The sequence below is a fragment of the Tyto alba genome, unplaced genomic scaffold (assembly GCF_018691265.1).
Source record: "Tyto alba isolate M040663 unplaced genomic scaffold, T.alba_DEE_v4.0 Super-Scaffold_44, whole genome shotgun sequence".
NCBI classification, from domain to species: Eukaryota; Metazoa; Chordata; class Aves; order Strigiformes; family Tytonidae; genus Tyto; species Tyto alba.
The window spans coordinates 10,020,548-10,037,921 of NW_024881320.1; the positions used below are offsets into that span (position 1 = coordinate 10,020,548).

Genomic DNA, 17,374 nt, shown 5'->3' on the forward strand with positions numbered 1-17,374 from the left:
TCATTCATATTGTGGTAGAAATTAATGTAAAATTGTCTTCATATTTCATTGATTATTGCCTGAAGTTAAATAACAAACAAAAATGATGCAATATTTAATATTGCTTTTTTTCTTCAGCTAGGGTCTTTTTTTTTTTTTTTTTTAAAGATGGGACCTTCTCCTTGGGTTTGTATTATCTTACCTGAAACTTTTTGTTCCAAACTTGTTTCATAATTGGTATTTCTTTAAGTACATAATATATTTTTGGGGTTCTTTAAACAAATAATCCAAGAGGACATCTGGTCTGCTATAAAATGTTCTGTTTTTCATGAACCTGGTTTGCTTCCTCATGCAGTGTGATGCTGGGAGCGTCAATAATTTAAACTTATTTTTTTTAGAAAATACTACAAGAGGGCAAAATGTCTTAAAACACGCGGTGTTAGATTTGAATGTTACTGCTGGAATGTCACATTTTCTTTTGATGAATGATTACTGTTAGGAAATTGAACACATCTCCAGTTAGGAGCATGGGAAAGCATTCAGTCACTCTAAAACAGGGACCTTGTGCCTTTTGGCTTGTTTTGACAGGATCTAACAATGTAATCAGCTAAAGGCATGGACCCAGGGAAGGAAGCGGTTGCCATCAAATAATGGCTCCTTCTCCATTATTTTGAGAAAATGAAAGAAATGAGGAAAACGTCAATATCTGTGATCAGTTTATAAACCACAAGTAGTATGGAACAAGTCTTATAGCTTTAATCTGTGACAGTTATCCACCACTGTAAACAGTATTCCCTTGATAATGGTACCCTGGAGGAAAAAACACCCTGGTAATGACTTTGTCTCACTAAATTTCTGTCCTGTGATCACTTAATCTGTTGGGTTTTTTTGTTTGTTTGTTTTTGTTTTTTTTTTTTAAATCATTTGACATCTCTAGATTGATAAAACTGAAAACAAATATAAGTCTTGCTTCGCCTGGGCAAATTATCTAATGATTATTGAACATGTTCTGTATTTTAAGGAATAGGCATAAAAGTATAGAGAGCAAACTTATTAAAAACATAAAGAAATTCCTTCTAGATAGTGAAAGAGTTAATATATACTAATAAGCAGGTAGCTTTACTAGTGATTCCTTTTTTCAAATCCAAGTAATCTAATGTAATCATGACAAGCCCCATGTTTCTCAATAGCCAAGAAAAGCATGCACAGCTCTAGAGAAGAATGCTGGGAAGATTTCCCTTTCCCAGTCAGTGCATTGGCGTTCAAATGCCTTTTACTACTAATGTTGAAACTTTGAACAAGCCACTGTGAACTCCACATATTTCTGTACTCCTGAATATGAGTATGTAACAAAACTGACTCCAAACTTGATGCAGTGTTTGTGCTTGATAGGAACTGAATTGTGACATTGATATGCTGCTTTCTAATAAATAGTAAAGCTACAGCTTCTTTCTGAGAATTAGCCAAAGGGTCTAAATTAGGTGCTTTCTAGTCTGGATTACACCACTGTGAGTCTCAAAGGTTTCTGGTGCTGAAACACAACAGTAGCTCTACTCCTGCTTGAAGAATGGATGTGAATTATCTTTCTAGCTGAAGTGGTAGAAGCTCAGGTTCCTATATCCAGTAGTTACGTTACCTGCAGGCATCCAAACAAGGCTGCTGCTATGCTTGGCTTCACCAACAGGTCATTGAAGACAGAGCCAGGAATGAAATCCTGATGCCCTGTGGTCCTGAGCTAGCTCATAAATAGTTGCTTCCCTCTTTGGTTTGCTCATCAGCTTATGTTCTCCTCCACTAATAAAATTACTTCAACTTACAATTGAAGTAGTTGAGCACAGTGAAAGTGTTGTGAACTAAAAACTGTGGGCACTAAGTAACTGAAAGATCCATGTTTAATTTAATTACCTGCTGGATCTTGGAATAATATCCAAAGCCATTTGAAATAAAATCCAGATTGACCTGTAAATAGTATATCCCCAGGTTGACTTTTAAGTATTCTGCTGTGCCAGTATATGACACAGCATTTTGCAGTTGCTGTTTGTATTTTTATTATTACAGAATGTCTGTTAAGAAGAGGGTGTAACAGATTGAGGCTGGGCGTGGTTTGACATATTTCCTGTATATGGAAAATGGAAGACCCTAATCTGTACAAACTAGAAGTTTGGAACTTGATTTAGTAAACTAATGTTTCTAGGGAGAAAAAGCATGTCTTTGAAGGCTAACCACTGGATACGTCTGGACATTGCTAGTGAGATTGAGATGTATGAAACTAGTCCAATTTCTTAGGAATTATCCATCGGATGAAACTAATATTTACTTGGCTCTTACAGGAGATTAATATGATGGGCCTCATATTCACAAGTCGTCATGCTGTGAGCTTACTGGCAAATTCTGTGGAAAAGCCCAAGTTTACTGGGTAAATCACTGTGTATGATTAGTTACCAGTGGAATAAGGTCCCTTCCTGAATCACAGTTGAGCCATGTAGGAAAGTTGATTTGTTGTTGAGGGCTTCATTTATAACCACTGCCTTTTCTGAGTGCAAAGTCTATACCCTTTTTAAACTTCACAGATAAAATAATGCCCTGTGACCTGGCGACTTTCACTGAGGTCTGAGTTTTTAGGATTATAATAATTTATGAAAATATCTGCTCAGTGCTCATTAGATCAAACCCCATATTTATACTAGGAAGAGAACTAAAAAGAAAACATTGTCCTAATATATAAATACATAGATCATTTAAGTTTGGACGCTGTCTTCAGTGCCAGTTCTCCTCCATGTCATAAAATCCTGAAGAACTGAAAGAGGCACATAGTGGAGTGACTGGAATGATCAAAAGTGAGAGACAGCTTTTGTACAAGGCATGACTGAGTAGGACTCTCTGGGCTAGGAGTGGGAGACCTGGACTGGAGATGTGATGAACATGTGTAGAGTTATGAGCAGCAGCAAAGTGGTGAATGTCAAGTGATTTTCATTCATTGTTCTCCTGTACAAGAATTAAGAGATGTTGAAGTAACAGGTAGAAGGTGCAGGATGGATGAAGTAGGTGGTTCTTGCCAAAGTTTATGGCTGAGCAGTGGATCTCTGTGTTAGGGCCTGTCGATGTTAATTTTGGATCTGAGAAATGGCTGATTGAATTTATAGAAGAAAAGTCTGTTGGGGGCCTCTGATTCAAGAAGTCAGAATTGGAAGTTTTTTGGAGCTGGAAGATTATCCTAGGAAGAAGCATTGTGTGCTTACCATTGTACAGATACCTAGGGAGGTGTATCTAGTGCTGGTGTCTGAACACTGAGTACTGGGCTAAATGGACATTCTCCCTAGTGTGGTGTGACTAACTTTAAGCTTTAATGGTGAATTTGTAGCTCAGTTTCCTCTGGCTCCGTAAGTAAATCAATTTGCTGAATTTTATCAATCCCATTTGTGGATCTGTGCAAAAACTTTGCTCAGAAGGAGAAAGAGAGCTGATGTTACAGCTCCTGTAGAGTTGTGCTCTTAAGATTAAGGCAGAAATTGGAGAGGCTGTGATAGGTTTAAATGCCTAGGAAAGGAAAATAATATGTCAGTGATTTTTGCAGAACAACGGGTGCAATGACTTACCTCACAATTTTTTTGTAATGTCTAGCATATCTGTTTTGCCTGAATAATGAGAAGCCAATGTGTCTATCAGACAAACTTACCAGTGTGTGCTTTGGTCATGGCTACTTTTTAATGCAGACTTTTGGGAAGGAAGAGTGGTGGAATTGGAGAGGAGGAGGAATGAGACTTCCTGTATGAGACAGCTGCATCTATTAAACCGATTTTTATTACAGTATTGCGAAACTACAAACCACCTAAACTCTGAAGCCTTGTTCGTAGGTGGTGTGCTGGCTCTGGAAGCCGTAATTCCTTCTGATTATCGATGCCCCTGTATTAGAGGTTACTGTGCCTTCTGATTTGCTGGGGAATTGCTTCCTGTTGGTGTTAATGATACATAGGCAAAATGAGCCAGGTTAGTACAATTAAAAGGTATTTGATAACTGGCTTCCTAGAAGGAGCATTCTCTTCATGTCTAATGTAAAATTTGAGAGTGTAGTAAGTCTTCTTGCCCAAGACTGATGCAGATTGACAAGGTAGTCTCTTCCACGTATAAGGTCTTCAGAATGACCTGTTTCCATAAATATCAGTGGGTTAAGCTATTTCAAATGGTGCACTGGATTAAGTTAAGGGAACTTCCACATCCTGGGAAGGGCAAAATAAATGTTTGTTTATTGTCTGTCCTTCTCTAAATATTCAGTTTAGCCCTGTATGTTGCATTCAAGTTAATAGAATAAAAGATAGAATCAAGCACAACAAGCTGAAGAAAAGTCATGGCTAAGTCTCAGTTTGTGTTTTATGCAGTTTAAAGGACTTGGGAGGAATGAAAGTTGAGTGCCATCTTACTGTACTTAAGGTCTTTGCTTTGCTGCCTGTAAAAATTCTAAGGGGAATCACATGTCAGAGTTGCAATATAAATCCAAATAAAATAAACCTTAAGACAAGTCAACATAAAGAAAATAAAAGTTGACATGAAGCAAAATGCATATTCCTCAAAATGTAAGAAATACTGGATAATTGGACGAGGGTTTTGTTAGCAGTTTAGTGTCAAGGGATTCAGATGCTGCAGTTGCAATATAAAACCTACCGCTGGATAAATTCTCCAGGCTTTATCGTTTATGTCTTAACATATCGTGAAGATATAGTATAAGAATCAACACACATCAGAAATTTATTGAGTAACCTTGGTATATGGGTACTAGTTCTTTTGGCTGTTTGATAAATTGCTTTATTTTGTACTGGCATGTGTGTGATCTTGCTTGCAGAAGCATTCTGGTTTGAAAGGTTTGGTACTGCTGCCAAAAATTATTTGAATGTGGAAATCATGTGCATGTTCCTTCAAGTAATCCATAGTGGTAGCTCTTTGAGCATCATTGAAAGGCAGTAAGCTTACTTCTCACCTCTTTCTCTTCCTGCAAAGGTTAAAAGAACTGTGAACATATAGGAGAGTGTATGTGATCCAGTGGTTGGAGCAGAATAGGCTGAGAGTGAGGGTTCCTTGGTTTCCAAAGGTATTCCCCAGCTATGTTAGTTACTTGTTATAGAGTTTATGTTTTCATAAATTATTTAGCTTTCTTGTGAAAGGTGTAGCATATGGAGAATTGAAGGATTTAAGAGTAATATTACAGTTGGTTAGTCTTCCTCTGTCTGTATGGAAGCCATAAAAATAAAAGCTAGTCTTTAGGTAAAAGAGTTTCATAACAATGGAATTGAAATTTGAGATACGTAATTGTGAGACCAACAGATGCTGTCTGAGATTGGGGAGAATATGAAAAAAAAAAAAAAAAAAAAAAACAAACACCAAAACAGAAACCAAAACAAAATTTGCTTCATGTCATCAGCTAATGAACTTCAGAAACCTGGAAGAAATTCCTTACTCAAATACAGTTTTTCCTTGTTGGTGCTTGCTTTGTGGTATTATTTTGCTTTGAGGCATTTGGCATATCCTACTGGATTAAGTGTCCTTAGTTATCACTGGTCTGTTATATCATGATAACTTCCATATATGCTTTTAATAGGTTGCCATTTCTGTCATCAAGTGGCTTTCAACTCTTGTAGTCAGCTGTTATTCTTACAACTATAGCTTCTAGAAGAAAGTTATCTGACAACCAGAAGAGTTATGGTTCTTTTGGCATTATTGCATTCTCTTGATTGTAAAACAATTCAGTATGTTGCTCTTGTTCTCTAATTCCAGGAAAGCCAATATTTTCTGTGGACATTCACCCAGATGGGACCAAGTTTGCAACAGGAGGACAAGGTATGTCTGTGTACTGATAGAAGGCAGAATTTTGGGCTGTAGTAATAATCTTATGCTTTCACAACACTTTACTCAGATTGGCCCTTTTAAAAGCACATCACATCTCTCTAAGAAACAGTGTTGTGGTTTAACCCCAGCCAGCAACTAAGCCCCGCACAGCTGCTCACTCACTCCCCCGTGGTGGGATGGGGGAGAGAATCAGAAGAGTGAGAAAACTCATGGGTTGAGATAAAGATAGTTTAATAGGTAAAGAAAAACCCACGTGCACAAGCGAAGCAAGACAAGGAATTCATTCACCACTTCTCATCGCAGGCAAGGGCTCAGCCAGCCCCAGGACAGCGGGGCTCCATCATGTGCGACAATGACTTGGGAAGACAAACGTCATCACTCCGAACTTTCCCCCCCTTCCTCCTCCTTCCCCCAGCTGTATGTGCTGAGCATGACGCCATATGGTCTGGGATATCCCTGGGGTCAGTTGGGGTCAGCTGTCCCGGCTGGGTCCCCTCCCCACTCCTGTGCACCCCCAGCCTCCTCACTGGTGGAGTGGGAAGCAGAGGCGGCCATGACTGTAAGCACTGCTCAGCAGTAGCTAAAACGTCTCGGTGTTACCAGCACTATTTCCAGCACAAATACAAAACATAGCCCCATAGTAGCTACTATGAAAAAAATGATCTCAGCCCAAACAGATAATTATATAAGACATTAAAATGTATTGGAAAGTGCTGTTCTTACTGCAGAAGGCAGGGTTACATTTTTCTGATATACTCATCTCCTTGGACATCATTGAGATAGTAGCTACAATAATTGAGTTGTGGACATAATGGCCAAACTTTTTTTTTTTTAATTTGAAGAGGAACTGAATGTGAAGTTGGGCTTTTTGACCTGCTAAATAGTAGAGCTTTGGGGACAAAAAAAATCTAATTATATAAATGGAATAGCTCAAGAAATACATGCAAAAATATTATTTGGATCACAATAGTGAATGATTTTATGTTGGCTACAATAATTACAATTTAGAATTTGAATATATAGTTTCTCTTTTAAAACACGGTTTTATTATAAGTAGTTCATCCCTGTAGTTGGTATCAGTTATGTACAGTATGATTTTTGAACAAGGCTGTATAAATTTAATAGCTTAAAGAAAAATAAACACTTCTGACTTGGTATAACTATATCAGAATGGCATCTATATTCAGATATTTTCAAAGTTCTCACTACAGTAATGTTTAAATTTGAGCATCAGTTTTCTTGTATTTAAAAGGGGGCTTTTTGTTCTCTTACAGGTCAGGATTCTGGGAAAGTTGTGATCTGGAATATGGCTCCTGTCCTGAAAGAGGAAGATGAAAAGAATGAAAATATTCCCAAGATGCTTTGTCAGATGGACAATCACTTAGGTAACAAAGATCTATTTTTCACTTTTTTTTTTTTTTTACTGACTGTTGCTAATTTGCCAAAGCATAAGCATTACATGTTTGTAGTTACAAAAATCATGACCTGTCCAGTGCTAAGGAATTAATAAAATACAGCAGAGTGGTCTTATACTGTGGCTGTATGCTTTTTTTTTTTTAGATATTCAGCAGAAAATGTTGATAAAATGTGGGAAAATGTAGAGAGAAATATAGATACCTTTGGAAATGTCCCTAAGAGCTTTTTCCAGCTGTGACCACAAAGTAATTGATAATGCACATTCTAAGAAACTGTGTGAGCCCTAAATGAAAGGGCAAGAGAAGAAATAAGTATAAAGGAAACATCAGATGGAGTATATTGGTTATAGTTGTAAATTATTCTGTATTTGTTGCATATTAATTTTGAAAGAAGTATGGTTACTTGAAAAAGCTGTCCCTTCTTTTCTTCAAGATGCATCTTTCCTCCTTTGCCCTCTTAATCCCACCTCATTTAGCAGAAGCAGTTTCTTTCATTAGATTAATATTCATCTTTCTTCTTTTGAGCTACTTTTGGTGAAGCTTTTTTAAATAAGGAATTATTTTCCTAAAGTAAGTTCCTCAGCTGTTTCTGAAAGATAAGTACCAATTCATTTATCTGAAGCAGACAGAGTGACTGCTTTGAGTGGAAAAAGCACACTTAAATCCTAAACATCTCCTGTCAAGTTTTGCTTGTTATAAATTCTGTCCCCAGTCCAGAGCCACTTATTCTCATATTTCATCTTACAGACTTTCTTTTCTACATTTCAGCTTGTGTGAACTGTGTGCGATGGTCAAACAATGGAGTTTACTTGGCTTCAGGGGGAGATGACAAGTTGATTATGGTGTGGAAACGAGCTGCGTAAGCATGTTTCTTCCATCTCAATTTTCTATTTTATTTCAGTTAGGTTACTGTGTCACATCTCTTAGAGTTTATTCCCTGTGCTGGCCTTTTGTAAGCTCAGTGCTTTGCCTGGTGCATAAGGAGCTGAAACCTGTGACACCACATCACTGGTATTGGAGATTTGGTCTCTTCTGTCTCTTGAGCTCTGGAGTGTGTGTCTACCTGGGCAGTCTCTCTGTTCTCATTGTGCTTGAAGAAAGCTTCCCGATGAGATTTGAAGAGTTACCTTAAATGGTTTTGGTTTTTGCTATCTGTAGAAGTTCTACATTTTATTGAATCTATTTTTTTTAATAACTGGCATTACTTTCTCTAAAAAATATATTTTTTTGCTTCAGTTTTCATTGCAGGAATAACTGACTATAAAATAAAAGTGTACTGTGCAGCTGATTTTCTTTAGAAAGAAAGTTTGAAGAACTTGAGGTGGTTCTGTTGATAACTGTTTCTGTTTTAATTAGGTACATTGGACCTAGCACTGTGTTTGGTTCCAGTAGCAAACTTACTAATGTTGAGCAGTGGAGGTGTGTATCGATTCTCAGAAGCCATTCAGGGGGTAAGTTAAAAGGTGTTGAATGAACATAATTTGCATGTAGTTAGAAAAAAAATTGGTTTTCAGTGTCACATTTTCTTGCTCAAAACATATATATTTCATGGCCAGTCAGTAATTTTAAGAGCAACAATGAAAATCTAAATGGAAATGTCATTTTTAATGAAATGCCCGTTTTCATACAAGTAACTTCTGGCAATGTAGTAGAAAATTTCCAGCAACTATGTAGTAGAAAATTAGCAACTAAGAAACTTATATTTTCGTATTTGCTAGCTTAAAAATTAATCTGAATAAAGGAAGCTAAACTATTTTTATCTAAATAAATCTTCACACTTGCAGCGAATAATCTCCTGGTTGGTAAAAATAAAGTTTTTGTAAACCAAAGAGTATTAATGTTTATTTAGAAAAAAAAAAGTAACTAAAGAGCAGTGCAAAAGATGAATAAACCAGATAATTTCAAATGCATTTTGCTCCTGCTGACATGAGCTATGATTAAAATCAAGATTGACATCACTTTGATCACTCCACATGTGTTGGAATAGAGTGAGTGCATTGAAATAGCTGCTGTTGTTTTTTCATTCAAAACAATACAAAGTACTTTATATAAGCATTAGTACTTCCTATAATCACTAAACATTGTATTCTCTGCCGTAGATTTTTTTTTTTTTTTTGTGTGTTCCCCATTGAACATTGTAAGTTGGAGAGCCTCAGTCCCAATGACTGTTGCTATCTTCTTTCTTACCTTCCATTCTAGTGAGATGATGATAATTTCATGGTGATAGAAAAAATGTTGCCACACAAGATCTTTTTAAAAATATTTTTGGAGTCTCTGATTACCATCAGTGTCTTAAATGGAAACTTTTTTCCCAAACAGATGTTATGGATGTAGCATGGTCTCCGCATGATGCTTGGCTGGCATCCTGTAGTGTGGATAATACTGTTGTCATCTGGAATGCTGTCAAATTTCCAGGTTAGAATTCTTACATTTCAGATGTGCAAGTCTGTAAAGCTTTGTGACAAACTCTTCCCTCCATGGGTGTACTTCACTGACTGTGAAAATCTCTGTGGGAATGGTTTTTTTGAGATGACATACTTGCAATCTGGTGAGTCAGTCCTTCCAAGTTTAGATGTCAGTGAACACTAGATCCCTCTCTGCTGCAGACAATTGCTACATTCAGGTTGTGCTGCTGATTTTACATAAAGGTCATTATTACATCTATTTTCTTTCCCACCTTCTCTATGAAATCCCAAATAGATAGAACTTCAGTTTGAGATTACATATATATGCATATATTTTTTTTCCTGTTGCCTTTGTACCTACAGGACAGGACTTTCATTTGCCTTCGGGGGCAGAGTGTGTGTGTGTGTGTGTGTTACCTTATTTACCCCATTTTAAATACTGCTGCTTAATAAACTGTGACTTTATGTGATGAAGGGAAGGAAGGACGGACTAGGGGAGCCTCGCAGTAGCAGCAGCTCTGAAGTCTTATATTTAATGGCCATTTTCTTTCTTCCACTGCTGCAGTGCTGGCTATTCACACAGTCCCGAGGCCTCTGTTTCTCAGGGACCACGCTGCTAGGCACAGCCAGCGGACTGGACAGCTTCAGCTGACCTGTGAGGCTCTGTGACAGTTAGGGAGCCTTTATTTGGCTGATTCTCACCATCTAACTTGATGCAGTCTAAAACTCCCATTGTGTGGTGCCTAGTCACTGCTATTTATTTTAGGGTTGCTTCCAATCCCGATATCAGTGTCTTTAGACTTCCAAGCTAGCTGTGCAGCCTGTGTAGTACTCTGCCTCTTCCTGCATAGTCTAAGCAAGAGACTGACTGAAAGTAGGTTACCAGGTATGCCAGGCTTGTGTGTCTGTTCAGTCATAATTTTGATTTAGTTGACGTTTGCACAAAGCTGAATTTGTTGTGGTGATCTTTGGGTGCAGAGAAAAGGGTAAATGTTGAACTCAAGTTCCAGTTAAACTGCTGCTTTCCATAGCTTGAAAGTGCTATTCTGAAGTGCCTGAGCTCTGCTGGTCTTCCTGCTCTGATCTATTTCTTAAAGAGTTTTGCATCCCTTATTATGGCCAGAGTTCTCTTTACCTCTTTTTAATATCATTCTTAGCTTAAGTACAGGTTCTAGTTTGGTTGATATGTTGTTGTTTGTTCATTAAAGGAAGTTGTATTTAATATGCTGTTTCAAAAAGATCTTGTGAATCTCAGCAGTCTGTCCTAAAGGAGATAACATTAACTACTCTCTGTTCTCAATTTTTGCGTGCACAGAAATTCTTGCCACTCTGAAGGGGCATTCTGGCTTAGTGAAAGGGCTGACCTGGGATCCTGTTGGAAAATATATTGCTTCTCAGGCTGATGATCGAAGTTTGAAGGTGTGGCGGACCATGGACTGGCAGTTGGAAACCAGCATCACAAAACCCTTTGATGAGGTATTTCAGAATGTGTGACTAGTCAAAGTCAATTCCTATAGAATGAATGAGAATTATAAAAATAACTCTGATTCTGCGCAAGCGTTAGTTAATTTAACAGTGCTGAATCAAATGAAACTATCACATGGCAGGTTCAAAAGGGAGGGCAAAAGCTGTGTTCTCATACAACATGTGCTTGTATTGAGACTCTCATTGCTATTGGATGTTATGGATACCAAAGTGTTATGTAAACACTTAAGTGAATTCCTGGAAATGGAGAGATTATTCCAAGAAAGTATTGCACTCTAATTACATTGTTCTTACATTCTTCCCTATGCATCTTCTATTGGCCGCTATCAGAAATGAGATAAGTACTTAGAAGGGATCTTTGGTCTGTTACCATAGGTCTCTTATGTGATGACTTTGATCAAGAGATCAAATTTCTGGGGACAGAAGCTAGTGCTTAACTAGTGGAGTGTTTTGCAGTCATCTTATGGTATGGTCATTAGTGTAATTAGTTTTCACAATAGACTGTAAATGCCTAGTTCATGTGTGAGCTGGTGTTGCAAGATGAAGTGTCATTATTAGCAGTTGGTATGCTGCAGCCCTGCCACTAGCAAGGACTGTGATGAATACTGAGTGTACAGTATCCAAAAAGACTTACATTGTTTCCTTTAAAAAAGTTCTCTGTGTTGCTTTTTCCCCCTTTTTGGTAGGGCTTTGTAAGTTACACTAGATCGCCTGTATAAACATCGCTGAAGTGCTGAGAATTGTATGTATTCTTGTATTATCACAGAAAAATTACTTTCTGATCATATTCCCTAAATCTGAAATTTAAATAGTTTGTATTAAAGACTGTTTGTTTGCTAGATACTTTTGAAGCTCTGGTATGTATGTTTTTGTTTTGTTGTTTTTTTTTTTTTGTCAGTGTGGAGGTACAACTCATGTGTTGCGTCTTAGCTGGTCACCTGATGGTCACTATCTTGTTTCTGCTCATGCCATGAATAATTCTGGACCTACTGCTCAGATCATTGAGAGAGATGGATGGAAAACCAACATGGATTTTGTAGGGCATCGGAAGGCAGTTACAGTAGTGGTGAGTGAGTCATAGTAACTTATCCCTGAAGTAAAACTTCTAATATGTACTTTTTGATATTTTAATGCATAAATGGGACAAGAGGTGAAGATAAGTGTCAAGATTAGTAAAGCAAAAACATGGTGATGATTAAAAAAATGTTACCTTTACATGTTGGAAGCAATCAGCTTGCTCTTGTGATTAGAGAACTGGATGTAGATGAACAAAGTAAGAATGGGGAGTACAAGAGCATGTTAGGAATGCCAAGCACTAACTTTGTTAGCTGTTCAGTGACTTGATTAAAGTGACTTCGGTTTCTATTGGGTTCCTGATCTCTAGTAAAATTGATATTATTTGCCATTCCTGTTAAGGCATTCAGAAAGCCCCTTAAGAAAATATATGTGGCTTTTGTCAATGCTCTTACAGAGTCTGGTTAGGGAGTTTGTTTCTATGAATTGTTTCTTTTTCACTCTTAAGTGGAAAACTTGCTTTTAAAGCAGATCTTCTAAAATGTAATTTCTGTAATAAAATTTGGGGCATCTCGTTTGTTCAGAAATTCAATCCAAAAATCTTCAAGAAAAAACAAAAGAATGGGAGCTCTACCAAGTCAAGTTGTCCCTACTGCTGTTGTGCTGTTGGTAGTAAGGATCGATCTCTATCTGTCTGGGTAAGTGGGGTTTTTTGCCACCTTTGAACTAATGTGGTCATTTGGATAACTTGCGAGTTTAGCACAAAGGTCACGTGTACAGCATTAGGTCTTGTATTTAGATTAATGTTTAGGGTTTTTTTCTCTCTGTTGTTCCAGGTTTAGCTGGGGGGAAGGAAGTGGAGTGGTATTAGTTCATTTCTCCAAAGCCAAGAGCAGCTAGAAGTCAGTGGCAGAGTATGTTGCCCTGGTTAAGGGGAGGAACTGTTACGGGAAATAATGTGTTACCACAGATAACATAATTCAGCCCTATTTTCTTCCTATGTCTTTTACTCTTTCTCCATGTGAGTCTCTGAAGAAAACAACTCCACTGTTTCTCCATGTTTAGTCCACCTATCCATTAATCACTCTTAGTCTAACTTTGTTAGTCTTGCTTTTATGGGTACAAGGAGAATATAACAGGCACAGGATATCTGTTTCTGAGCGTAAATAAGTCTCATCCTTTTGCTTTGTTCTGGCTTCAATCCCTTGTTTCTGTCCTTGCTATGGAAAAGAATGTGAAAGTGAATGAGCTTTTAAAGTATACTTTCAAGTTTTCAATATCTAGTTTGGGTTTTACTTTAAAATCTACACACAAAAAACTGTTATTCTGGCTAAAAGAGGAGTAGCTATTCTCACATTTATAAATGCAAGATGGGCTGTTTGGCAACTGCAAAGGACAGGGAATAAATTTAACTGATTTGTAAAGCTTTGTGATGAGAGCATGTGCCAGAACACACCAATTGCTAACTGCAATCTACTATTTATAGATTCCAGTGTGATATTTATCCATCAATCACTAAATGCATAACACTAAATATGTTTTTGGCAATGCTACCAGTGCATACCCATATCAAAGTATCACCCTCAGTGTATTTTACTTTCTAATTATACTATGATTTCATCTGGGGTGCCTGTTGAGGTTATACTAGGTATTATAGAGATGCAAAGTTATAGACAGTCTTTGCCCTGAAAAGCTTAATAGATATGTATACAACACAGACCTATGAATACATAAATAACTACTGAAGGTGACTACTACACTACATCTGTGAACCTATGAGCATGAAACATCTAGACCACATTGTGTCCTGCTTCATTTCAGTTGTACTGTATGCTATAGATACTAAGTCCATTCACTTAACATTAAAGAGCATAGAATGTCTGATTTAGAACAGGTTATTGGGAATTTTCATATTCAGTTCTTTATTACTAAACTGATTTGTAAGTGTAGACAAATCCTCTTTAAGAATAATTGAGTCAAATTCCCTTTCCTCTTGATACTCTGAGTGAGGACATGGAAACCTAATCTGTTTTCTGTCTTCCTCTTGTGCTGGCAGTTTGCAACATTCTTATCTCAGTAAAGCCTAGAATAGAAGCTGTCTTTAGCATCTGTGGAATTACTTTTTGAGTGGTAGAGAGTGTTCTGTGACTGCAATGTAAAAGCAAAGGTGGTTAGGAAAGTCAGTCTGTTTCAGAAAGGAGGGGAGGGTTAAAAGTCATCTATTCTTCTCCAGTAGTGGAATAGGTAAATAGGTGCTTCAGATATGCCACCAGGCATACAGCTGTCTCCTGGCCAGATCTTGTCTGGTGAATATTGTTAGACTGGAAGAGTGTTAGCATAGAAATATCTGTGGTAGCGTAGAACTGCTAAATTTCTGAATGTTGCTTCTTCTGTTTTAAGCTCACATGTCTGAAACGACCTTTAGTTGTCATACATGAGCTGTTTGACAAGTCTATCATGGACATCTCCTGGTAAGTTGATTTCTGCTGTTTGTTGCAAAAGCCAAAGTGTTGCTATCAACTTTAGGTATACACTTTAACTGGAAATTCCTCAAAACAATACGGACTGTTGGAACACAAGTAATCAGTTCTTGAAGGTTTTGGTTCTGCTGCAGCATCTTTGGTAGTAAAATTAGCAAGTAGCATGTGGTCACTCGAGTTTGCATAACACTGAAGCTGAATAAAAACTAATATATTTAGAACATGATGCAGTAAAATACCTGTGGAAAAAGTTCCTACTTGTTATGATTCTCTGAATTTTTTTTCATAGAATATGTCTCTTATAACATGACTTGTTGAGTTGTATGTGCATTACATCTATGAAAAGTTATTGCACTGTACAGTTATGGCAAATTTGGGTGAACTTTTTAGGCCAATCTTTCATTCATGCCGAAGGACACAATATACCAAAACCAAAATACCTTTCTAAGGACACAATATACCAAAAGCGAAAGTACTTTTTTTTTTTAATGTTTTAGATATACCCTCACCCATTTATACACACACACGTGCACTACTCGCTCATCATTTGAAATGCCTGAAGGATTTTCATGTATAAAAAAAGCAAATGCAATGCCTTTTGTTTTTAGTAAAAATGTAGTTATATCGTGTTGTTGCAGTGCCATGTGAATAGTGTAAATTGCTCCATGTTGAAGAGTCAGAGGCTGATTATGTAGGAAGTCTCAGAGAAGGGTTAATGAACCTGTTATACCCAACTACACCCCATCCACCAACCAGAAGACCTAGCAGAAGGGCAAGTGCTGAGCTTTCCCAAGAGACCGCAGGACATCTCTAGTGATTTGGGTTGGGTTGGACAACCCACTTTTCCAGCAGTCTGCTATCTCAAATCCTGTTTTTCTGTTTCTGCAGTTAGTCGTACTCTCTTCTCTCCTGCTTTCTTCTAAGGCCTAATCATAAAAATGCATAAGTTAATAGTTCTTTATTCACTATGAGACTTGAATAATAAGGGAGAAATAACCATGAGATGACTCTATAAACAGTATTAAAAAAATACTCTGCACCTATGCATCAGGTGATTTACAGAGTTAAGGGTTATGTACAAGAAAAAACTATTTTTTTCATGATGGACACACAGCTGATTACATAGGTTGTCTTAACTCTATCACTTCCTAACTTTTGAAATTCTACTTTAATAGCTGTAACAGTCTTGGTGGTTTTATGCTGTAAATTTTAAAGCTTACAGTTGTGTAACTTCCTGTTTTCTGTGTGCCACATGAATTTTGCCATGAAGCTCAGTGAAGCACGGTAATGAAAGAAAAATGTTTTGGTTTTGAAAACTTTTTAACAGATTAAGACTAGAAAGCCAGTAAGTGGAATATTTCATTAGAAGTGCTGCTGTTGTAGTACAATAGCTTGGAATAGTTCTGTTTTCCTGTAGTGTTTTTTTATTTCTCCATCTGCAATTTGCACATTTTTCATGGTATAAAGTCATTGGGAGTAATAGCTGGTTAACATTTGCCATTTCGGAGGAAACAGTTTTGTGGGATATTTGACAGACAAAATATCATCAGGAAGCTTGTTATTTTATATCCCGTTTACAAATTGAAATGTATGACTAATATGTCAATAATATGGAATGTTCCCAGAAACATGCTCCATTCTGAAAACAAGACTGAGTAAATTCAGAGAAATCTCATACTATTATATTGTTACAGCTGTTTTGTTTCTGTGTTAGAGTTTTAGACTTGAATCCATCATCACAATATCTGAACATGATTATGTTTTCATGGAACAATTGCTAGGATCCAGAGGTCAAAAGGAGCTCAGCAATTTTGTCTGCTAAGCAAGCAAAAAACTCAAGATTTTAGCTCTTTCTAACTTGGAGTGGTGTTGGTTAACCTGGTTACATGATGCTGAGGCTAACTTTCCTGGATGTGATGTTATCAGGGCACCAGCCACCACAAAAAGAGATGCTTTCAAACACCTACAGCCATGATGTTGGATAGGACTTAAGAGTTCTGCCTGTTTCATTTTCCTCCTCTGTTCTCTGTAACAAGTCATCTGTAAACCACTATGTTGATGTCTCTGTGAGCTCTGTAATTGGACATTACTGGGTTAGCAGTCCAAACTCATCAATTATTATTTTTTTCAAATGTGCAATAATGGGTTATATATGGAAAGTTTTAATTCCATTAAGACTAGAAAGTATAGCTTCTTGTCTCCCTCTTCTACCAAGAAAACCTTCTGAGACCTCCAGAAGAGGGTTACAATATATCCCCACATATAAAAACATGTGCAGTTTGTTTAAAAACCCAAATAATGGACAATAACAGAATCAAATATGTGTTCTTGCCTATTACTGTTAAGGGACAAGCCGCTGCCCAAGCATTCACACACCAGCCAAGGAGTCGCACCCATACCACCAGAGACTCGAACTGTGAGGACCGGAGTCCCCTCGCAGCAGGCGGCTCCCGTGAGCCGACGGTGTCCCTTCGACTCCTCACACACACACTCACCTCTGGGTGCTGCTGCTTCCCTCTGGCTCCACCCCAGGTTGCCCAAAGCAGAATCTCTAATCAAGGCCTCCAAAATAAAAAGCGTAATTCATTCTGTCTCTGGTGTACAAATTTAAACAGCCTGAGCAGGGTGCTTCTGGAGAGGGATCCCAAACACTGACTTCCCTGTGTAATTACACCGTTACAACCCAAGTTCCCTCCCCTCACACCATAGTCTGGTCCAATAGTCATATTTGGGTCTGGGGTCATCATCTCTCTCATTG

General features: G+C 37.6%; 1 protein-coding gene across 2 annotated transcripts in view; it reads left to right on the forward strand.

Moving 5' to 3' along the window:
- The window catches only part of LOC104364171 (protein HIRA), a 39,396-nt gene that overhangs the window by 3,428 nt on the left and 18,594 nt on the right, over positions 1-17,374 (forward strand). For both annotated transcript variants that reach the window (XM_042805453.1, XM_042805454.1), the window contains exons 2-10: positions 5,746-5,808; positions 7,092-7,202; positions 8,001-8,091; positions 8,589-8,683; positions 9,552-9,647; positions 10,953-11,113; positions 12,021-12,188; positions 12,721-12,834; positions 14,537-14,607. In XM_042805453.1, coding sequence (XP_042661387.1) covers positions 5,746-5,808; positions 7,092-7,202; positions 8,001-8,091; positions 8,589-8,683; positions 9,552-9,647; positions 10,953-11,113; positions 12,021-12,188; positions 12,721-12,834; positions 14,537-14,607 — 970 coding nt within the window. The remainder of the gene's footprint in view (positions 1-5,745; positions 5,809-7,091; positions 7,203-8,000; positions 8,092-8,588; positions 8,684-9,551; positions 9,648-10,952; positions 11,114-12,020; positions 12,189-12,720; positions 12,835-14,536; positions 14,608-17,374) is intronic.